Below are 25,140 nucleotides of genomic sequence, written 5' to 3'. Positions count from 1 at the left end.
TTGCTTGCTATTGTTTCTAACATATTTATAATGTACCATGTGATTTTTTTTTTCTGTTTCTTTATATGTTCCTACCCCATGGTATAACCAACCCTTTTTCACTGCATTTGATGTTGGTGCCCTGAATCTTGCATATACATTTTTCTAATTTGGGGAGGGGAAGGGAAAAAACAAAATGCTTAAATAGGGATACAAGTTGACCCACTGTAACACTGAGATGCACAAGACACTATGGTGAAAAATGAACCTTACAATTTAGGCTAGAGCAGTGTATAGTTGTGGAGGTGGGAGGGAAGGGATGGTAGGGGAAAAACAAAGGAGTAGTTAACAATGCTCGAGAGAAAATGTACTCACTACCTTGCTCATGTAACTGTAACCCCTCTGTACAGTATTTTTACAATAAAAAATGTAGAAAGAAATGAAGGAAGAAAGGAAGAAATGAAGAAAAGAAGGAAGGAAGGAAGGAAGAAAGGAAAGAGGGAGGGAGGGAGGAAGGGAGGGAAGGAGGGAGGGAGGGAAGGAAGGAAGGAAGGAAGGAAGGAAGGAAGGAAGGAAGGAACGAAGGAACGAAGGAACGAAGGAACGAAGGAACGAAGGAACGAAGGAACGAAGGAAGGAAGGAAGAATGTGCTCCAGGCCCAGCACTGGTGGCTCATGCCTGCAATCCTAGCTACTCAGGATGCTGAGTTCTGAGCTTCATGACTGCAAAATCCCCAACCTCTGGAGATATGGCTGCAAGGGTAGAAGGATCAGAAGTAAAAGCCAAAGTTCCCAGTAAAGGCTGGGAGTGTACTGTTCACACACAACAGAATTAGGATGATAACTATTTGCCACTGGGGAAAAGCTTGCTAGACAAAGTGAGGCAGATAATCCCTGTATAGCAAGAGGAAGACAGGGAATACAGGGTCAGAAGCAGCCTGCAGACACACTCCCTTCCTACCTATCTCGCTCTTCTACCCAGGACTGTCCCCTACAAGAGATGATATAATAGGCCCTGATAGATCAAGGAGACCAGTGTTTTCAAACCGCCACTTTGAACCTCTCTTCTGCATCCTCTCTGAGCCATGATCAAAGGACCAAGATTTCAAATTGTGAAGCAATTTTTTCCAATGGCAGCATCTGGCTGCTTGGCAGGCAGCATTGGGAGCTGGGCCCTGCTGTGGGCGGCTGTCCAGACCTGCCACATGGTGAGGATGGGCCAAGCAGGGCTCACCACGCGGGCCTTGCAGCTGCTCCTGCAGGCGCCAAAGGACAATTGCTCTGTACTGGGCAGTGAGCTGTCAGGCCGAAGGGCCTTAGGAGACAGTACCGATCTGGGGGGTCTGGAGAAAGCTGGCAGACCCTAAGCCCTCCCAGTCTGCCTCATTTGCATGCATCTGTACCTTGGTCCAGCCCCTTTGAGCCAGCCCACAGACCATCAGAGCCTGGAAGAGGAGGCTAGGGTGATGCTGGACACCTCCCCAGCTAGACAACCGCCTTGGGGAAGTAAGGAAGCTGCCCTTAGGGAAGTGGGTCTCTAAGCATACTCATTCACTTTGTTCAGTTGAGCCATTGTGCCAGGGCCCAATACAAGGGACAGCAGATGCAGCTCTCTGGCCACAGCTGTTTTAAATAAGAATAATAGGAATAAACTCAGCCAGCCCAGCTCTTCCAGTTACTTCCCACTAATTATGGCATATATTTACATCTACAAAATAGATGATTTTTAAAAACACTACCAAGGGTCCCTTTATTGTGCAGATTGGCATGCCTATTTGAATTTCATAAACATTTAGTACTTCAAAGAATCTTAAAAGCTTGCTCTAATTACAATAGGCACAGTTTGAAAGGCTGCCTGTTTGCATTGCAAATTCCTACCAATACCAGCATTCATAAAAAAAAATCAATTAATATCACTCATACAACTTCAGGTACCACCACAGGCCCCAGCACTTTAGCAGCTGGGATAAAAGCATCAAGGTCTCAACCCCAAGAACAAAGCTGTCTCTTAGGGTCAGTCCTTTCCAACTGAGAACTTAATGAGTCCCCAGTACCCAGCTGAGTTGGCCCAGACCAATCCACCTTCATCAGGTGTGTGAACACTTCTCCAGACATCCCCTTTCTCAGGAAATGGGACCTTTCTCTGGCTTGGATTTCTTGTGCGTGAAATGTCTTTCTTAGAACAAAAACTATCACTCCCAAAGCTACCAATTATATACAGTTAAGTGACAATTATATGTAAATAAGTTACAAACCACCCAATAAAATTTGAATTTCAAATAAACAGCATCTTAATACATGTATGTCCCCAAAGACTCCATGGGACACTGGTCATGTGAACATCCAAAAAAGTGTTTACTTGCAATTTAAATTTAACTGGACAGTCTCAGTTTTAGCTGCTAACGCAGACAACTACTAACAAGCCATTTTTATCAAAAACAAAGAATAATAGGACTTTACCCTCATATTCTGACTACTGCAATAAAACTCTTACACCAAAGATATAAACTGAGGGAAAAATGAAGGTGCATAGCAATATATGGAATTGTTTGTATTGCTTTTCAAAGTAAACACATAGTATGTACTTTTATGCATACAATGTTCACAGATACACATTAAAAAATCTGGAAGGATACATCTGATATCTTGGGATTTGGCTGACAAGTATGTGTCAGGATCTCATTTTTTATTCTGACAATTCTGTATTACTTGTGAAATTTAAAAAGTTAAAATGAGGGTGACATGAGTATAGGAAGTATCTTAGATCTCCACCAGAACAGGGAGAGGTTGACATCCGTATGACCCTAAGTCTAGGCTCAACTTTAAACAACTAGCCAAGATCCTGTATGTGTCCAGGTAACCCACCTATACCTTGCAAAATTGAGTCTGAAAATAATAAGTAGCCTTGGGGCTGGGAAGGTGGCTCAGTGGTAGAGTGCTTGCCTTGCATGCATTGAGGCTCTGGGTTCTATTCCTCAGCACCACATAAGCAGAAAAAGCCAGAAGTGGTGCTGTGGCTCAAGTGGTTGAGTGCTAGCCTTGAGCTGAAGAGCCCAGGGACAGCGTCCAGGCCCAGAGTTTAAGGCCCACAACTGACTACTACTACTACTACTACTACTACTACTACTACTACTACTACTACTACTACTAATAATAATAATAATAATAATAATAATAAGAAGAAGAAGAAGAAGAAGAAGAAGAAGAAGAAGAAGAAGAAGAAGCCCTCCACCACCACCCCCATCACTTCTTTTCCTGGCTTTTTTTCCAAGTGCAGTGCAGCAGGTGTGGAGAGAAGCCAATAGAGCAAGTGCTGGGAAGGGAATGTGTGCCCTCTTCTTTCTCCTGGACCTCTGCTTAGCAGCTGCTTTTAGAGAACAGTGGCTCCATATGGAATCAGGGCAGGGAGCACAGTTTACATATCCACACATAAGAAAGGGGCCCAACACCCCACTGATCTGGGTTTTATTAGCAATCATGGAGCCAAATGACCCAAAAGAGAAAGCATTTCACAGGAACATATGCTAGCAGTGTTCTTTTAGAGACTACCAGAATGTACTGAGGGCTTTAAGATACTATCAGGTGGTAAAAGGTTAAGGGAAAAGCAGAATGAGCTTCTTTGCCCTTTTCTCAAACTGATCTGTGCTTTTGAAACCTTTCCTGTATGTTCCATGCAGGAGATTTAAGAAAGGCCTTTTACAGTGAGTGCCCTGAAACCCATATGTCTCACCCTTCTCCCTGCAGCAGTGATCTTGTGCTACCTCCATGTAGTCAGCCCAGCCTGCACAAGTATGTTTCCCCTTAAATTCTTTCTCAAGACTTCCTCAGCTGACCAAATTTTTTCAATATTCAGTCTTGAAATGTCCTATCTTTGGTGATGGCACTAAGAGTACTAACTTGTGTGCTTCCACAAGGCCCTCTAGCCACATTCCATCATAAGTCCTACCCATGGCATTGTCATTTATGGACCTGTACATCTGTCATCCACTCTGTAGAACATGAGGTCTGCAAGCCAGGACCTGGGTCTATTTTCCAGGATGAGGAAGCCAACAAAAGCTTTCCTGTAAGTTAAGTCTTGAGGTCTTGTCCTTCTGTAAATCCTTCAAGAGGTTTATGTCCTATCTCAGTGGCAGTAAGCCTGATAATAGCAATTTATCCATGACTATTAACTAAATGGAATTAATTTCTTAGCCAATTGATTTTTTAAAAAAATCTAAGAATCTGTGCTACCCATTACACTGATGGGCAAATAAAAGCCATAAAATCTCTTTCCTATGGGGGGAGGGGGAGGGGGCTGTAAAATTTAGGAGACTAATACTAAATAACTGACCTGACAAAAAAGAGCTAAAAAGCTCCTGGTATTTTTCTTACAAAATCAGATGCCTCCCTGATTCCTGTGCATGGAAGAATAGACCCTGCCTAAGGAAAGGAAGATTATTCCAAAATATGACCCTGGGGTCATATAGCCATAGTCGAAGACAATGAAAGATGTAGAGGCACCTCTAGAGTAATATGGTGCTATTTCTTCCTAACCCTTCTTCCATTTAATCACTGTCAAAATTAACAGTTAACTTCAGAACTCATTTTGAGGTAAGATAAGTGAGGAGAAATGGAAAACTTGAGCTGAAAGCCCTTTCTTACTGATAGCTAAAACATGTGGGAGCAAATGATTCCATGATGTACCCGCCTTCTATGAAGAGCAACAGAGACAGCTGGTTCTAAATGATAGACTCAATCCTAAAATTCCAACTTAAACCATGAAATTGGCTCGAAACTAGAAACCGGCTGAAACTCCACAGAGAATGGAGGGGGTCCTTCTGTCATTCTATTGTGTGCCCCCTGTCTTTTCTTTAAATAAAACCCAGTTGTTTTATTTGCAGTGACTGTCATTTTGCTGAACAAATGTGATTTCATTCCTACAAAGATAAAAGCATCTTCTAGAGGCTGCCAGAAAAGTTGGTTCTCCTTTCTCTGTTTCATAAAATTTTCTCTCATCTGTTGGGAGTTAAAACTAACCTGCTTTTTATTTGTTGAAAAAACAATAAGTAAGCAAAGTGACAATAAACATACTGTTAATATCATGGTGGAAGTCAGGCATCAGTGGCTCATGCCTGTAATCCTAGCTACTCAGGAGGCTGAGATCTGAGAATTGCGGCTCAAAGTCAGCCCAGGCAGGAAAGTCCATGAGACTCTTATCTCCAATTAACCACCAGAAAACCGGAAGTGGTGCTGTGGCTCAAGTGGTAGAGAGTTTGCCTTGAGCTGAAGAGCTTAGGGACAATCCCCAGGCCCAGAGTTCAAGCCCCATGACTAACCTCACCCAATATATACAATGGTGGATAATCACAAAATTATAAAACAGAATAATTAATAACTACAGGATAATGTCATAATTTCTAGTTTCTCAGACATAAGCATTTAATAATTATTTGAAAGAAAAATAAAAGTTTAAAATTGGTAATAATCTGATAAGATCTATATCTATACAACTTAATTTTTATTGTTATATTCTTCTTAGTGTGTGGGAGAAGAGAGAAGTAATAAAGTTTGAACTCAAAGCCTCATGCTTGCTAGCCTGGTATTCTCCCACTTAAGTCATGACTTTAGCTCTGCTTTTTTGCTGGTTATTTTTTGGATGGGGAACCTAATGAATTATCTGCCTAGACTAGCCTCAAACTATGATCCTCCAGATCTCAACCTCCTGCTAGACTACAGGCATACCAATGCTCAGCTTCTCACACCATTGAGACCCAAGGAACTGTGAGGGTTACATAATACAATGTGTCTATGCTAGCATCCTTGGTTCTATCATTCACGTGTGTTTTTTGGGGGTCTGTATCATGCATACTAGTCAGAATGTTCCACCCCCAAAGCAGCAAGTGGTTCTATTCAGCTCACTGCATTCTAAGTACCTCAAAGTGCCAACTGACAAAGCTGAGATGTGTGAATATATGTCTGGGTGCTTCAGGTAGCACTTGGTATTTCTTCCTTGGCAAAGTTCTCACTTATGCTAGCCCTACTGAATCCAAGTTGGTGAGGCAGACACTCTGAAAACAGAATGTCAGGATCAAATGAGCAAATTAAAAGTCTGATTTTGATAAAGGCAAAAAGGAGGAGAGGAGAAGAAAGAGGCTTGGTATAGTCTTCGTTATAATTTACTGAATCACAAAAAATTAAAAAATATGCTAAGCAAATTGAAAATACAGATGATATCTCAAAGGAAGTGTTAAAACTATTTATGCATCATCCACTGGATGCACCTGCTGATATCCAAGGTTGGACATCTTAATGCAATTTGTTCTAAGTCATTAGAGGAGCAATGAGATCCCAAATTGCAAACCTAATTTAAATTGCCTTCTCTCCTTTATTTCACACAGTTATGACTGAATTTCCTTGCAAAGGTTAAGTACTCCAACAATTATGCTGAAGGAGTGCTGTTTTCTATCATATTCATAGAAGAGTTCAATTTTAATCCTGTAAACCTTAATTTGATAAGAAGCTGATCTGAGAGCAACTGTGTCTAAATGTGCTCATCACACACCCATCCACACTGTCTACTTATCTGTAATCTTAACCTCATTATATGGAGGTTCACTGATAGGATTTATTAAAATCATCCACTGAGTAAAATGGGTAATTTTGGAAGCAAAAAATGGAAAAACTTTCTAAGTACTCTCCATTCCAATTTATCTGGAAAAAAGAAAACCTAATTAGAAGGAATCTTATTATCGTTAAAGACACCATCTAATTTGAAAATACAGAATATAATTTTTTTTATCAATCTTATAATCTCTAATTAGTTTCTAATTGACTTGAATAATCAACTTCATTTTACATCTTTTATAATTGTGGCTCTAAGATTTTCTGATCTTAGGACATTTTTACAGGCTCACTTCAGGGGTTTTTGTTTACTGAAGGTGTATATCTATCTGTATTTTCTGAACTGGAAATTAAAGTTGAGAAAAAAAAGTTAAAATATTTATCATACTGTTTAAAATGACTTCAAAAATAGTAAGGCCAATATATGCAAATATATATCTTTTAAAAATTAAGTATGCATATATATATTTTTTTGGTGGTGGGGGGGAAATCTGTCATGAGGCCTGAAATCAGGGCCTCAAGCTCTTTTGCTCAAGGTTAGCTAGCACTCTACCACTTTGAGCCACAGTGTCACTTCCAGTTTTTTAGTATTTAACTGGAGATAAGAGTCTCACAGGGACTTTTCTGCCTGGGCTGGCTTTGAACCATGATCATCAGATCTCAGCCTCCTGAGTAGTAGGATTATAGGTGTGAGCCACCTACTGCATGCTTTTTTTTTTTTTTAAAGAGTGAGAAAGCTGGGCAGGAACATCTGTGAGACTCTTATTTCCATAAGCCATCAGAAAACTAGAAGTGGTGCTGTGGTTCAAGTGGTAAAGTGCTGGACTTAAGCCAAAGAGCTCAGGGACAGCACCCAGGCCCAGAGTTCAAGTCCCATGACAGAGAGAGAGAGAGAGAGAGAGAGAGAGAGAGAGAGAGAGAGAGAGAGAGCGCTCACTACAAAAAGTAGAAAGTGCTGTTCTACATTGAGTAACACACTTCAGATAATTGTGCTCATTTTCTTTCATAAAAAAAGTCTACAAGTCATGCTTTCCACAAGTGGGCTGTAGTGTAGAATTTGAAAGTATATCAACCAGCTTTTCACTCTTTGCTATATTAAAATTCATCAGTCTCTGACACAATATCATCTCATATTACTTAATACCACCTTCAATCTCATCAGAAAAATCTTTAACTATCAGGAAGTTCACCAAGATGAAGACAAACTTCCCCAATTTTAATTTTCCTTTGCAAGCTCAAATTTTATCTTTAGTGGAAAATAATGTCAGTTGTCCTCTGTAATAAGACAGGCTCATTGTGTTCATTTCCAATATGTATTCTAGGTTTATGGCATTATCAAGGTCACAAAGGATACTCTTGGCTTAACTTGTCCTCTTTTCTAAAATGTAGGTGCATTTCAGCAACAGAGCCATATTCTTAGTAAGAAGGTGCTAGCAGTTTTATTGCACTTCTTTTGTGAATATCAGCAGAGGGCAAAAAAAAAAAAAAAGCAATCATATCTCAGTTTTGTAAGAAGTTTGACCTTGCCAATCCGTTGAAAGGATACCAAGAAACCTGTTAAAGATTCATTGTTACCATGGAATAACAGATCTCTCATATACCACTCAAACCATTAGAAGGCAGCCACCAGTTTAGAAAAGTACCAATATTGCTTTTGTAGGCTGTACACATGCATTACCAATTTCATACCCATTAATGTAAAAAGATTGCTAGCTTTATTCAACTCCCAAAAGGAAAAAACATGAAAAATGAAATTGAGTTACCATGGAAAGATGGAGAATCTAAACAAATTTGATATGCAAATTCCACCAAAGAATTTAAATCATGAGTTTTTCTAATCCACTCATGTACTCCCACATTTTCTCTTTACTTGTTTTGTACAGTTATGGAGTCTTAAATTGACAAACTATGCAGGATCCACAGGGTGCTAAACAGGTGGGAAACAGAAAGCACATTAAGGTCGGACAGATCTCATTTCAAGTCCCAGGTTCCCAACCTCTAGGTTGCCCATCCTTTTTGTCATCTTTGAGCCTGCTTTCCTAGTTGGACAGAAGGCAAATTCCACTTAAACTTTAAGCACTAGATGTGATGCATGCAAAGTATCCAGGCCCACAGCAGGCAGGCAGTAAATGGAATTCACTCTATGACTAAGGTCTCCTGGGAGCAGTTGGAGTCCAGAGGGCAGAGAACACACATCCAAATAATTATGGCCCAGCATGGGAACTGATTAGCCACAAAAATGCAATGGGACTAAAAGAAAAATCAATGGTCTGCTTAAGTGAGGAGGGTGCTACAACAAGAAGGAGCTGGTTATCAGACCAGGAAAAGGGAAATGAAAAGAAAGAGGTTGGGGCATAGAACAGACAAGTGGGATAGGCGGACCTGGCCAAATCCAAGAAAACAGCACACTGGAGCCAGGTCAATTAGGGCTTTGAATGACATGTCAAAGGGCATTTAAAACTATTTTCTTTTTATTCTTATCAAAGTTTTGTTATAAACTCTCAGTGCTAGTGAGTTATCTAGCCTCCTGTGACTAGCAAACCCCTAATATGTGCCCATATTGACCTATGCCTATATAGACCCATTAGTAGTAGACACCATTAGTAGTTCTCTAGCCCATGCTTGCCTCGAGAAGGGACAGCAAAGCCCCAGCAGCCCGAGGGACTGGCTCATAGCTTATTAAACAGCAATGAAGTTTTCACTTAACAATCCATCTTGTACATTTCTTTGATACTTAAAAATTCTTAGGGCACATAACTTCATCCAAAGCTTGTTTGCAATGAAATTTATAGGTCATATCGCTCAATGGGGTGAAAGGAAGCATACAGGGAATAGGGCCCCATGGTTTCCATTGTGGCTTCAGCCATTTGAGTCACAGCATGAATAAACTCTGAAGCTCAAAGAGACCAATTGTCCCTCCTGCCCTTTGGCAGACTGCAAATGCTGTCAAGATGTGCAAGGCCAGTGTGAGTACAGCTCCATGGGTACAAGCTTCTTATCCTTTGGAAAGTTTGCAGAAAAACACAAAGGTGTAGTTAGTGTGAACCTATCACTAGCAGGGCTGCACTGTACTCACAAATAAGACACAACTCCTTTTGTACAAATCAGAGAAATCAAGTAGTATCTTACTCACCCAGAATTTTACAAGGAAGAAGGCATTTTGAGGGCCCTTTCCAAATAGTTCCTTTAAGCCACCTTTCTTTTCAGGAAATTTGTCATAAATCTGACGAATGTCCACTGATTCAAGCAATGGGTCACTGTAAGAATGGTTGGCATGCCCAATGTGCACGAAGAGGTGTTTGTTGTACTGTAAGAAAACCACAGAGACATTCCCATTACAAATGCTTTGGCCAAGCAAGGACTCACCTGTCATGAACATGATAATAAGCAACAATCTTGATGTCTAGAACAAAACAGAAAAGGAACTATGCCTTTGAAAAGATGAGAATGTTAAGAAAAGCCATTAGAGCTTGGGGGTCAAAACAATCATTACATTTACTTACAAGGTCTCTCAGCAAATTATGAGAGATTTTTGCAGAGATAGCAATAAGCAAAATAAGTGCCAAACTACCAAATCAAGAAATAATTCTGATTCTCAGTTTTACCTGTCAATTTCAACTTTGAATGACAGTAACTGTTTGGAGCTCACTTTTCATAAACCCAATAAGAAATATGTGTAGTTGGCTAATGATATGACTCAGTATGCATTTCTAGTACCAGTCCCCCAAACAGCTGTGGAGACACAGTGATCTAAGCAATAGTACCCACTTCCTTCTTCCAACAAGAGTAACAGTCTCCAGTCACCTTAGTAACTCAGTAACATCCACCTAAACTTCTGTGTTGATGGCTAGCAGTATATGACTGCCAATGCAAAGTTAGATTTGGGTACAGAACACAGAGAGGACTTACAATGCCATATATGGACATGTTCAAAAGAAGAACACAAGTCACTCATCCACAAACAAGAACCTCAAACTTGTTAGCCATTTAACTTACAAAGGACACCCTTTCATTCCCTTTCTTTATGATAAAATATGACAAATGGACCAACAATGGATTGTGTCCAAATCAACAGGTCTCAACCCAGGCTGCATCCTGATGAGCGCATCATCAAAGCCTGGTCCTCATTCAGGCTAAACTCAAATCTCTAAGAATGAGGCAGCAATAATCGTTTTCCTTCAATAAATTCCAATATGCAGCCAAGTTTGAGATCTAGAAATTATACTCTAGTCTTTCCATGTCTACCTCTCCCAACAGTAACCATCAATGAAATTGATACAAAGAAACAAACAAATCTAAGGGACAAGAGCTGAGAGTGCTCAGAACCCAATAGGACTCATAATACAAGCATGTATCCCTTTCTTATCTAGCAGTCCATTCTCAAGTAGGCACCGCTCAAGTTTCCACATTTAAGTCAGAAGGGTGCCACCTATTATCTTTCTGAATTCTTTTTTTTTGGGGGGAGGGGTATATGAATGTGAAAATCTTTGTTTTTTGTTGTTATTATAGAGGATTACAGTTGCATAAGTCAGGTAAAGAGTCTACTTCTTTTTGACAATGTCATTCCTTCTCTCACTCTCTCCCAGTTTTTCCCTCCCATCCTACCCACAAGTTGTGTAGTTCATTTTCAACAGTGTCTAGTGAGTACCACTGCTGTACTCGCCTGAATTTTAATCTTATAGAACACCTCAAATAACAGAAGGTTCAGTCAAAGTTGCCTGTAAGACTCAATATTGGTTAAGATTGTGGGATCTAGACTCAAGACTGATTAAGTAAAAGACTCCACCCACTGAAAATTAGCTATGACAGCAGGTAAATTTCTCCATTGTCTCTACAAAGGAGGCAAGGATGCATCTATTTTATAGGATTGTTACAGGGTTTAAATAAGAAACTACATTAAGAATTATGAGGGAAGCTTGTACTGGTGGCTCATACCAGTAATCCTAGCTACTCAGAAGGCTGAGATCTGAGGTTCACAGGCAAGAAAGTCAGTGAGACTCTTATCTCAATTAACCACCAGAAAACCAGAAGTGGCACTGTGGCTAAAGTGGTAGAGCGCTCCCCTTGAGCAGAAGAGCTGAGGGACAGTACCCAGGCCCAGAATTCAAGCCCCACGACCACTACCACCACCACCACCAACAAAAAAAATTATGAGGGATACTAGATATACTGAAGAGGAAGCATTTTTAAAAATTCCCTTTAAGACTCTGAGACAGTGTGTATCAGCTCATTAGAAAGTGCATTAAGAGCTGGGAGCCACTGGCTCATTCCTATAATTGTAGCTGAGGATCTCAGTTCAAAGACAGCCTGGGCAGAAAAGTCCATTAGCTTTTATCTCCAATAAAACACTAAGAAAAAGCTGGAGTGGCACTATGGCTTAAGTGGTAGAGTAATAGCCTTGAGCAAAAGAAGCTCAGGGACAACAGCCAGGCCCTGAGTTCAAGCCCCAGAACCAGGAAAAAAAAAAAGTGCATTAAAAGCACTATTTAGCTGGGCCCAGTGATTAATCCCAACTCCTTGGGAGGTAAGATCAAGGGATTACTGTTTCAATCCAGTTCCAGGCCAGTCCTGGCAAAAGAAGTTTTCAAGACTCCATCTCAAACAACTGCTGGGCATAGTGGTATGTGCCTATCATCCCCAGCTACAATGGGAAATGCAAGTAGGAGGATCAAGTTCAGGCCATCCCAGGCTCAAGGCAAAACAGCCAATACAAAAAGCAGTTAGCAGTGTGCTTCAAGTGGTAGAATATCTCCTAGCAAGTGTGAGGCCCTGAGTGCAATCTCTAGTACTGCTTTAAGTCAATAAATAAATTGTACCACCACAAACAAATATTTTAAAACCTTGTTTCACAAATTCAATTAGTTATCAAGCCCCGTGAATACATATCCTGAGGAAATGCTGGTTTAAATTCATGATCTGCTAGCCATGCCATGACTTCCTAGCCACAATGTAGAAAGGCAAGACACTGGATACCTCACTTGATACTCATAAATGGGAAGTGTAGCCAGGCCAGCATCTTCTAAATTTTAGAGTGATATTTTTATCAAATATTCCAAGACCTGACTACGTTACAGGTGAAAAGAAGAAGGCTATCCAGTACGTATACGGAGCTAGCACTAGGACTAGATACCTGTCCGGTGGCTTCAGGGAAGACTGAGAACCTGTGATTCAATACAGAAGAGAGTGCCTGAGGTAGATATATATAAAGCCAAGCAAAGCCATGTGCTATGGGTATGTTAGGTCTTTTTATAGATTTTTCTCAAGTGCTGCCACACCATCCTTTCAATTACAAGAAAAGACAAAGAAAGATACAAGATACAGTCATAGCTATGAAGGAGCATCTAGTCTCAGTGGGAAAAAGGTAAAACAACAATAACAACAGAAATAATCACCCACCACATTAGGGGTATATCTCAAGTGACAGAGTGCCTGCTTGCACAGCAGGTTTGGGTTTTTTTGTTTTTTGTTTTGTGAGTTTTTTGTTTTGTTTTGTTTGTCAGTTGTGGGACTTGAACTCTAGGCCTGGGCACTGTCCATCAGATCTTGCATCTTAAGGCTAATGCTCTATCACTGGAGCCACAGCGCCACGTCTAGTTTTCTGAGTGGTTTATTGGAGATAAGAGTCTCATGGACTTTCCTACCCAGGCTGTCTTTGAACTGAGAAACTCAGATCTCAGCCTCCTGAGTAGCTAGGATTACAGGCATGAGCCTCTGGCGTCCAGCAACACAACATTTGTTGTTGTTGTTGCTGTTGCTGTTGTTGTTGTTTTGGGTCCGGTCGTGGGTCTGAACTCTGGGCCTGGGCGCTGTCCCTCAGCTCTTCAGCTCATGGCTAGCGCTCTACCACTTGAGCCACAGTGCCACATCCAGCCCTTTTTTTTTCTGCTTATGTGGTGCTGAGGAATCGAAGCCAGGGCCTCATGCATATGCAAGGCAAGCCCTCTACCACTGAGCTACCTTCCCAGCCCCACAACAAGTTTTGAACCCTAAGTTTCAAACCCCAATAACACACATACACACATATATACAAAGTTGGAGCCCAGACACTCAGAAATGCAAAGGTGCCTGTGGGAGTCAAGGGCAAAAGACAGATGCTGTCTTACTTTTATTAATAACCTTAGCTAGGCACTGGTAGTGGCTCATGCCTGTAATCCGAGCCTGCTCAGGAGTCTGAGATCTAAGGACCATGGTTCAAAGCTAGCCTGGGCAGAAAAGCCCCCATGAGACTTTTATCTCTAATTAACTACTCAAAAACCAGAAACAGTGCTGTGGTTAGAAGTGGTAGAACACTGTCCTTGAGCAAAAGAGCTCAGGGACAGTGCCCAGGCCTTGAGTTCAAGCCCCTTAACCAACAAATAAACAAACAAATAAACAAAAAACCCTGTGCTTAGAGCTAACTCCTCACCACACCCAGTTCTGGGAGTTCTATCAGTTGTGTTGCCTCTTGTAGGCAGTGAGTTTATGGGAAAGAATAGATCCCAGTAGAGTCACATGAAACTTGTGAATTGAATCCAAGATCCCTGTACTCCCAGTACTTCTGCTCACCAACTGGGCTAGGACAGAGAAACAGTGAAGCCAAGAAGCCATGAGGCCTGAAATCTTCTTGTTTTTAACACTGAAGTCTCCCTGCCCTTTACTGTTGGAACTCAGGGACCCTGGCTCCAACCAGTCCTTGTCAAGATGTCAGGAAGGAGAACCAGAAATAAATTTTACTATACTTAAACAGGACCAAGTAGATAGAGCTGAAAAACACAATTATGAGAACACAAAATGAAAATTCTGGAGGTTTTTCATACATACTAAGGGGATACAATACCTGTTAAACCGAATGGCTCTGAAGATTAGAAGAATAACACATACATGGTACTTGGCACAGAGTCTGGCAGAAAGGGAACATTTGATGAACTATATCTGCTAACATTACTATAGCAATGGTTATTATCATGTGAGATTAGCTAGATCCTGGGGTAGAAACAAAAGAGTATTCCTGCTTTAGATATCCCACCTGTCTAGCAGGGAAAAAATAAACATGAATGGGCCAAGTGCAGGAAACAATTGTAAAGCCATAAGCCGGTTCAAATCCTTGATTATAGCCCCCATATCCAGCTGCTTGGGCAGATTTCTCACCTGCATTGAAGGAAGGACCAGCACTCATATCCACAGGGTGCTGTGAACTATATGCATTTAATATGTGTGATCTCAGGTAATCCTAGCAATAGTAGATTTTATTGAGATCACTTTACAGATGGGGAAATCGGAGCTTAGAGGTTAACTGAGCTGCCTAAGTCCACACATCCAGGAATAGTCCTGGAGTTAAGAATACAACTTCCTGAGTTCAAGCCCCAGGACTGGCAAAAAAAAAAAAATAAATAAAAAGAATACAACTTCCATCTGTCAACACCATAGCCTTTAAAATTTACTACAAACACCAACCACACCGCCCTCCAAAAGAAAATGTCTAAGCCCTTCCAACTCTGTTTGGTCATTTTTTTCTGAAAGCTCATTAGAGGAAAAGAAGAAAAACAGTATTTCCAAAATCCTATGAAATTAATTAGAATTGGAGAAGCGTAATAAATCACAAATGCTTCAGACAGCCCTCTAAGGTTTTCTATTTGTGGGATAATACTTCTGTGCCCAATTGGTGAATAAAACAAAAATAAAAACAAAACACAAAGACAAGGAGCGGGTTATCTTTGCCATAGAAGACAGGCACTGTCACTGCAAGACTGATGACCTGAAACCAAATCCTGACCATAAGCACTGGAAGAGCTTTCTTCCTGCCAAGAAGTGACTTTGCTTCTAAGAATACAAAGGACTAAAGAAGGTATCCTGGAGACCACAACACTGAAACAAACAGATCCTGCTCTCCCCTTAATTCAACCTGGATAGGTCAAGAATCTCTCTGCCCCAAAATCTAGAAAATTAAAAAGAAGAAATCTACCTGCTATGTTTGGAGTTCAAGTAGTAATTAAAAATCTAAAATCAGCTGGGCGCTGGTGGCTCACACCTGTAATCCTAGCTACTCAGGAGGCTGAGATCTGAGGATTGCGGTTCAAAGCCAGCCCGGGCAGGAGAAACCATGAGACTCCTATCTCTAATAAACCACCAGAAAACCGGAAGTGGCGCTGTAGCTCAAGTGGTAGAGTGCTGGCCTTGAGCTGAAGAGCTGAGGGACAGCGCCCAGGCCCAGAATTCAAGCCCCACGGCCGACAAAAAAAAAAAAAAAAAAATCTAAAATCATACCACTTTTTGTAAAGAAAGAAGGGTACAACAGACTACTCACCTCCCTCTTTCTCAAACAAATCCTATTTTTCTCTCTAGTAATGGTTCTTTCCTCAAAACCAACAGTGGTACAAAGAAACAAAAAAGGGCCAATCCTGTTCTGAAGAACAGAAAACAAATACTTACAAAACAAGTATTTGCATTTGGAGTAATATGTGAACAGAAACGGTCAAACGTCAATGAGTCACTTGTATCAAAGCCCAAGACTAGATTTCTCAATATCCCAAAGATGCTAAACTTCTACTCCTTCAGTCTCCTGGGTACAACTGATCATCAACACATCAAGTGCAACAAGGGACCTACTCTGCACATTTCTTTGATAGATTTTAATCAAACAACCAGAATACCTGCCATCTATTATAAGCCAGATAATGTGCTAGGCAGAGGAAATCCATAAACTAACACTACAGGGGACCCTACAATGTGATTGTGTACAGCTAGGCTATTGTGTGTATGGTCAGAATCATACACTACCCATATACAGTTTCCTTGATCCCCATGGGAAAGAGGACATCAAAGAGCCAGTTCCATCTCTGCTCCACATCACATAACTGAAATCCACATTTACCTCCTCATTCAGTAAGAATTAGTAGGCAATATTGCCATAATGATAAATGTTTTATATTATTTTATAGTATACTACCATATGTATTAAAATTATTTACATTAATGTTATTCTATACCAAAAAGAACATGCTACATTCACTTAGAAACATGAACCAAGTTTCCTCAGTCTAGACAAAATGGTGGACACCAAGTTACCCACTACATGTAAGAACAGAATTCACTCACATATAGGTTTCCAGAAAGTTTCCAGATCTTCCAGGAAGATTTGTTTTAACAAATGAGAGACTAAATCAGAAAAGAGAGATGGGACCCAGCAGAAAAGGAAACTACAGGAGATAAGGTCATCAACAGAGGGCCACTGATCTGGCCAGCAACCATGCTATGTTGGACAAGGTCCAAGAGCTCCTAGTAGTATATCACCAAGTAGAATAGACCTGAAAAAAGCCTCTTAATTTACCTGGAGAAGGGTTTTACAGTTATGTTAGAGACTTCAACATTTGTGTAAATATATATATATATATATATATATATATATATATATATATATATATTAAAAAAAAAAACAGAACAAAAAATAAGAGGCAATAACATACCCCAAGGGGATAAAGTTTTGTTCATTAAGAAAATGATCAAGCCGGGTGCTGGTGGCTCACGCCTGTAATCCTAGCTACTCAGGAAGCTGAGATCTGAGGATCGCGGTTCAAAGCCAGCCCGGGCAGGAAAGACCGTGAGACTCCTATCTCCAATAAACCACCAGAAAACCAGAAGTGGCGCTGTAGCTCAAGTGGCAGAGTGCTTGCCTTGAGCTGAAGAGCTGAGGGACAGCACCCAGGCCCAGAGTTCAAGCCCCATGACCGACAAAAAAAAAAAAAAAAAAAGATCAAGTATCACATTACTGGATGCAAAAATGTTTACAGGTTTGTAATATAAAAACTAATATATGGTGATATAATTACATAGGTGGTAGAAAGAAAGAGAGGAGGGAAGAAGGTGGTATATGTGAAACTTACGGAACCAGAAATCAAGGGAGAGTGTGTAAAATTCATGACCAAGAAATACAGTATAGGCATATTATTCGCACACCAGGGATATATACCATGTATAATGTCCCTAAGGAGCAGGATTAGGAGGTAAGGGGACACAGAGTAACAGACTGCTATTTTCCCTTATAGCCTTAATTATGATTAGACTTAGCTTATACACAAAACATGTGGATTACTTCATTAATACTAACTAGTAAATCAAAAACCTATCTTGGAACATTGTGGAGTTTTTGAGGAAGGCAAAGAACTATAAAAGGAAACAAAAATATAACTTCAGAATGTTTATTCTCCATTGGCCACAAGTTCCCTGGACTGTGAAGAAACTTGAGTCAGACTGCAAAGCTTTCCTACAGCTCAAGTGCTGAAGACTGGCTGTGCAGGAGCTGGGCTGTCTGTGTGTATGTAGGGCTCACCAAAAAGAGTCTGCATTAGCAACACACCTGGACCCAGAAAAAACAGCAGCTGACACAATTTGCTTATGTTGATTTCTACTCTGACTTGGAGGAGAAATGATCATTTTCACTTTCTACTGCTATTAGACCTCCAAGGCCTGCATAGCAACTGCAAATCAAAGTAAAGTTGAATGTAATTCTAAAACGTTTGCTTGCAAAGGTTTGTTTACCTATTTATCTACTAATTTATTTAGCCAGTACTAGGGCTTTAACTCAGGGGCTGGGCACTGTCTCTTAGCTTTTTTTTTTTCTAAAGGCTGATGCTCTACTACTTGAACCATACCACTTACAGCTTTTTGTTGGTTAATTGGAAATAGAGTCTTACAGACTCTCCTGCTCAGGCTCCTGAATAGCTAGAATTATAGGTGTGAGCCACCTGTGCCTGGCTACAAAGTATTATTTAGATTCGATGTGTGTTCCTGGGGAACAGGGGATAAACAAAGGACATCGACATCTACACACACACACACACACACACACACACACACACACACACACACACACACGCACACGCACACACACAGGCTCTCTCTCTCTCTCTCTCTCTCTCTCCTCTCCCCCCCCCCCAAAGCTATCCTACATGTTCCTTTATTCCCTTTGGCTCTTTCATGCTTAGGGTGGTTGTAGAAGGGAGAGGGGAGCTGAGCTTTTGAGTCAGTCAGGATCTGGGTGCTGGCACTAGTTTATAGCAAAGCCATCCAGGCCAGGTGACTTCAGCCCTGGTAAAGTCACATCCACAGTGCAGAGACGACAATCATAACTACTCCATAAGACTGTTGAGAGGAAGCATAGAAAATAGGAACAAATTGTGCCTAGCAAAGAATTTGTCATTAATGTTAATTGTCTAAATAATCATGGTATTTCTTTACTTAGGATGAGATAATCTGGCATCTGGTAAAAACACAATGGAAATAGAAAACTTAAAGCAAAAATAGAAGAAGGAAAAACTCAAATATATAGCCCTCATACCCACTGTTCTGAGGTTACCATTAGTGCTGGTACATAGGGTAGCTGAAGCAAGGCTATGGCCTGGCCCTTCCATGTCCCTGGGGTCCATATGGCTTTCTGTAGACTCTTGTAGTCTGAGCCCCACTCTGAAAAGCATGCAGTCTGTCCTCCAAAGTAGGGTACAGGCAGCCTGGGGCTTTCCCATCACAATAGATGACACAAACTAGAACAGTACAACTTCCAAATGTGGTCATTAGGGATTTACTTATTTTCTCTTTCTCTTTTGTCAGGAATTCTAATCCACTCTACTCTACAGACATCCAATGAGACAGTTTCATTTTTGTGGAAAAGAGAGAAAAGCCCTACAAATCTGTGCCCTTGGATATGCCCCAACATGGCACTTTCCCTTCTAACCTGAAGATGGCAGTCTTCTCCTAAACTTGTCTCAAAAATGCCAAGTATTTGAAGAACTTAGTAAATCCTTGAAAAATGACTGCTGTCAAATAATACCAAGAAAAAAATTATAATCCACTTAGGAATTTAAAGAAACCAAGACAAATAACTCACGTCAAGGGATGCTAATGTACAAGCTGAAACAGAACAAGGACAAATCACCTACATTTGCTTCCTGTCACGTTCCTGCCTGGACAAAATGTCCAGGAACCCCCAGAGCACCTTTGATGGCCCCCAGGTCCTGCAGGGCCAGGGAATGGTTGTGGAGACAAGCCAAGAAAGTGACTTGTATATTCAGCCAGGGACAGGAAGGGGTTGCCTGTGCTCACTCAGTGCTCTTGCCAGGGAGAAGACAAATACAAAGCTAGCTCTCTCCTCCATTAAGTGATAAGGACACCAGCCCCATTCTTCCTGCCTGGCCCTGTAGGCTGCTGCATCTCTTGCTGGGTGTTCTTCCCAGATAGAGCACTTATTTCTAGGATCTCACATTGGGGTGCACCCTCCCTACCTCCCATTTCCACCACAAAGAGGCTGCTATTTTCTTTGGAAGGAGAGGCACAGCTGTAATGGCCCACGGGCTAAGTGCAGGATGGCCACTGGGAAGGCAGGTGGGTGGGGAGTTGACCTGCCAAGGAAAGCAGATGGAGCCTGGCTGGGGCCTCTGTGAAATGTCTATAAAACTCTGATTTCCAGATGCTTTCAATTGCCTCCTCCCTAAAGGCCAATGAAGAAAGAGGGTGCGTTCCCAGACCAGCTCAGAGACACTGAGTATAAACCACCCTTCAGACAAGCTGCTGCCATGGAAAGGGTGTATGCTGGGGATACATAAGCTTGTGGGACAACTTGGCATTGGGCAGGGAACTGGGGAGACTGAACCACACCCTGCCATAACCCCTAGCTTTGGAAGACTCCATCTCCCAGGTTCTCCTGGAAGAGGACAAGATTTGAGAAAAACCTGGGAGAGGTTCAAAGGCTGGGTACAGACAATCATCAAACCAGCTGTTCCTTCCTTTAAGAATCTGGAAAGGCAAATGCACTTTCTGACCACTTATTCTAAGCATGTGATGGACATGCTTAGAATAAGAATGACAGACAGGTCAGAATCTAGCTCTGCTGTTTTTAAGCTTGGTGGCCTGGGGTAATTTGCATGAACTTTCTGGGCATTGGATTCTTTTTTTTTTTTTTTTTGGGTCCAGTCGTGGGGCCTGAACTCTGGGTCTGGGCGCTGTCCCTCAGCTCTTCAGCTCAAGGCTAGCGCTCTACCACTTGAGCCACAGCACCACTTCTGGCTTTTTTCCTTTTGCTTAAGTGGTGCTGAGGAATCGAACCCAGGGCCTCAGGCTTGCAAGGCAAGCGCTTCTACCACTGAGCCAACTTCCCAGCCCTGGGCATTGGATTCTTTAACTGAACAACAGGAACAACACCTGATTTGTTCATCTCCAGGAGTTAATGTGAAAGTCAGATGAAATGTAAATGTGAAAGTTTTACATGGGCCCTAAAGGGCTGCATGAGGGCTGATTTATTATTACAAGACCCCATACAAGCCTTGAATCAGAGGGAGAGAAAGAGGCTGTATCTGAGATCGGCACAGACATTCCCTGTTCCACAACACAGCAATTACCCCAGCAGCATCTTCAAGGCCAGGCTTCCTAGCAATACTTCCCTTCTAAGCCTGCCCAGAACTGAGGCAAACAGCCGCCTGGCATCTGCAAAGGAAGCCTGGTTTATGCTTGTCCTTCACCATTCCACTCTCCATACTCTGTTACCATCCCTAGGCTCCTTGCACAGGCCTCATGGATGTCACATTTCATCTAACTTGCTCCAGCTACATTTTCCAAACCAAAGTAAAGATCTATGTGCCTGACAAAGGAATTCCATAGATTTGGAAATTTAGGTCTTTGAAAGTAGCTAGGAAGATAGGGAAATTGAATAATTTTGGGGCCCACATTTGACCAACTACTTTATGGAAGAGACTGAGTCTGTCTGCAGGATGTATTTGCTGAGAGGAGAATCTAGGCTCCCTTAGGCTATGAGGATAGCTCCCTCACCTTAGGCTAGGAGGATGGCTGTCTCCCACCTGCCCACCTCACTTAGAATTGAAGCTAAAGAGCCAGATGTAGGAGAAAGAACTTATCTACTGTATGAGCTGGTGTTATCACCAAGCCTAGACCTTTCTTGGAGTCCAAATCAAGTGTCCGGACTTTCCTTCCCTAAAACTCCACCTGTGAAGCATACAAACCAGCCCGTCCATCTCCTCAGGTAGCAGGCATTCATTCTCATATGCCATGAGGCCACAGTTGGGGGAGAGGGGGAAGAGGAGACAGGGAATACTTGTAAATCATAGCCTACCTTGCCTGCTGGTTATTGCTCTAACTTTGCTTAAATTTTCTCAAGCTATTGGCTTCTGATTCAGAAGCACAAAGTTCAAACAGCTAACTTGCCATCTATTAACTAGGCACTAGGCTAATTTAGTTAAAACTCGCCTCTCTTCTTTTTCAATGCCAATTTCAACATACTGTTTATACTGACGATGAAAAGAAACTGCCTTATCACAAGGCAGTGCTTAGCAATCCTGCGTTCTCCTCTGTTCCACGATCTCCAGGATCAAATCAGATCAGATCAATGTTCTCAGCCTCAGAAGTTTAACCACTTCATTTATCCTCTGTCTCTTAAAGTTCAGGCATTCTTGTCTTGGTCCCCATATCCTATCACCTGGCCCAAATTCCCACTATATTAAGACAACTTCAAAAAGCATTTGTGGTATGCTCAATACACCAGGGATAGTACCATAGGTAATCATCACAGTAGTATACTAACTGCCCTCCTCTTGCACCCATTTCACAGACTGGAAATGGTGCAGCTGCAAAGCAGGCAAAAAATGCAACATTAGACTTGTATTTCCACCACAAAAAAAAAAAAAAAAGCAGTAGTGCATGATGGAAGATACAGGTGGAAACACTTTTTGTTCCTTTTGCTCTGTACCTCGGACAAGAACAACAGAACCCAGATTTGGAAAATGAGCTTAGAAAAAGCTCAGTCCAACTCTCTACCCACCATGAAGGGTCTATATTGTCCAGCATTTGCTTTCAGAGCTCATAGTTTAAAGGCAGTGAAATGGGATGGTTAAAGCTTCACGGTGCAGCCAAATCAGGCACGGCCACCAGTCCGGGTGGTGGCTCTTGATAATGTTGCTTTCCATTCTGGAGCCACAGACTGAACATAGTAACTGCCCACTTTAAAATGCCTGGCATATCATGTTTACGGGGGAGAGTTCAGTTAGTACCAGCAATGAACACTACTGTTGTCACACATAAATGAGTATTTACACTGAGCTATATCACATCACAGAACTTTCTACCTTCTTCTGTAAGACAGTATTCAAATCTAAAGAATATCATCTCTTTTCTTCTTCCTTCCAAAGTTTTCCCTTCTTCCAATATGGAACTCGTATCTATGTAAAGCTTCACACACTCCCTTCCTGCTCAAGGCTCCTGGTCATTTTGGCATCTAGACTATAGTAGGCTTTAGACACAACTAGTGCCTGGGAAGGAAGGACAGGGATGAAGGCTATGGAGCCAGAGTAGCTGTGCTTCAGGGACAGGCTCTAGGGACCTGCTATGCCCCAGGGCTGGGTCTCTGTTGGGGCAAAGGAATCATTTAGGATGTATCAACAAAATTACTCTCCCCATCCAGGCCCATAGGGTGTATATAGCTTACGAGTTTTATGTATGTAAGGACACAGCTGCCTAACTTGGCCTCCAGAAATCAACTTCAGGCCCTTTTAAATATCCCTAGGTGGAGGATCTTGTTCTTAACACTTTTTTCAGCCTTGATATACAACACTGAAATTATGTAGAAAGTGTATTTTCAAGCATTACTAACCACTTCTAAAATATTCCTTGTTTTTTAGACTCTTCCTTCCTTTCACCCTCTGCTGTTTTTCTCTAAGCTTCTAGTAGAGCCAAAGGTACCAGAGGGACTGACTTGCTGGTTTCTTACCAATATAAACAACCACCAAGTTGGGGAAATGTGGCCGTCTGGTGGGCACAGGACTCAAAGCCAGCAGGGGGCGTGTACCCACCTATTATTCTTCCATTAGTTCCTTGGGCTACAAGAACAGTCCACTGCTCAGATATAAATAGATCAAGTCTTTTGTTCACAATCTCGGTATGGGGAGTCAGTTGATCTGGATTTGAATCCTATTTACCATGTCCCCTGGCTGCTTAATATTGGGCAAACTACTTCACAAAGATTAAATAAGATAATGCATTAGTGCTAGCCTAGAGAAAAGGTTTAACTCCTACAGGTACAAATATTATTACTGCAGCAAGAGAACTTCAGCGATGGCAATAGTGAATATGCGGTGAGCCAAAGAATGAGTTTTGAGCAATGCTGGTAGTACTAAGTCAGACAGTCTTGTGCTGGGGAGGGGGGAAGCTAGGTTGTTAGCTCTCAGCTTTGTTGCTGCATAAGCATGTAGTCATGTCTTCCCTCCTCCTAAGAGATGGTGTAAATTAGACTAGGGCTCAAAGATGGCTAGAGCCACTAGCTTTAAGACTGCCATCTCAAGGGAAAAACTGGGAGAGAGCAAAGGAAGGGTGACATTGTCCAAAGAAAAATATGCTCATTATCTGATTTATGAAGTTGTAATCCTTCTGTAAATCGCCTTTGTAATAACAACAATAATAAAAAGGACACCTATCTCTCTCCAAGCCTCTTCTACAGAAGAGAGTATCATTACCTATTCCTGTGCTAATGGTTAAAGAAATCACAGAAAAAACAATACTGCATGTGGCCCTTACTTTGTTACCCATACTCCCTGTATGCTCTTCAACTAAAAAGCTCTTATAACAACATGATTCCAATGAGTTGAAGCCATTATGAAGGGTAGAAATGCATGTACATATCTATATGTAACAAAGATTTGGAGAACTGGTCACTTAGTTGGCTATCTTATCAAATCAAATATGCCTTATGTGTATACAAATGTGCTAAAATGTACCAGCTGAGTATTGTAAATGGTTTTAACTTTCCTGTCAATGGAATAAAAATATAAAGTGCACGTCCAAGAAGTTATAAAAAGTCTCAGAGCCAAAGAAACCATGCACATGTTACAAATTTTTCAGCATACTCTTGGTCCTGAAGTGCCACTGTATGTTCCTTGTGAGGCACCAGTGTTTGCCCAGCAAAGAACCCATCAGAGGCTCTGAGAGCCTAGTGCTTGAGACACTGTTAAATGCTTTAAATAATTTTGTTAATTTGCCTTCATTTCAATTAGCCAACTACTATTTTTTCCTCTAACACACACAAAAAAAATTTTCTCCCCCACAATTCCACTAGAATCAATTATACATACATACATACATACATACATACGTACATACATATATACATACGCACATACACACACACACTCACACACATCCTATATTCAGTTTTCCATGATTCATTTGTATACATCTAAATCCTTAGTGTTAAATTGCAAACAAATGTTCATATCTTTAGAATACTCGGGGCTGGGAAATTGGTTCAGTGGTATAGTGCTTGCCTTGCATCCATGAGATCCTGGGTTCCATTCCTCAGCACCACATAAGCAGAAAAAAGCCGGAAGTGGCACTGTTGCTCAAAAGGTCAGGCACTAGCCTTGAGCTGAAGAGTTGAGGGACAGCGCCGAGGCCCAGAGTTCAGAGAGACAGAGAGAGAGAGAGAGAGAGAGAGAGAGAGAGAGAGAGAGAGAGAGAGAGAGAATATGCTCGGGGCTGGGAAGGTGGCTCAGTAGTAGAATGCTTGCCTCGCATGCATGAGGCCCTGGGTTC

General features: G+C 41.5%; 1 protein-coding gene across 7 annotated transcripts in view; it reads right to left on the bottom strand.

Moving 5' to 3' along the window:
* The window catches only part of LOC138825047 (transcriptional enhancer factor TEF-1), a 263,945-nt gene that overhangs the window by 22,944 nt on the left and 215,861 nt on the right, over positions 1 to 25,140 (bottom strand). For all 7 annotated transcript variants that reach the window (XM_070019409.1, XM_070019407.1, XM_070019408.1 and 4 more), the window contains one exon: positions 9,713 to 9,886. In XM_070019409.1, coding sequence (XP_069875510.1) covers positions 9,713 to 9,886 — 174 coding nt within the window. The remainder of the gene's footprint in view (positions 1 to 9,712; positions 9,887 to 25,140) is intronic.

Source organism: Dipodomys merriami, unplaced genomic scaffold (assembly GCF_024711535.1).
Source record: "Dipodomys merriami isolate MVZ:Mamm:240054 unplaced genomic scaffold, mDipMer1.0.p SCAF_133, whole genome shotgun sequence".
In the NCBI taxonomy this organism is placed as follows: domain Eukaryota; kingdom Metazoa; phylum Chordata; class Mammalia; order Rodentia; family Heteromyidae; genus Dipodomys; species Dipodomys merriami.
This window is presented reverse-complemented; position numbering and strand designations above follow the sequence as displayed.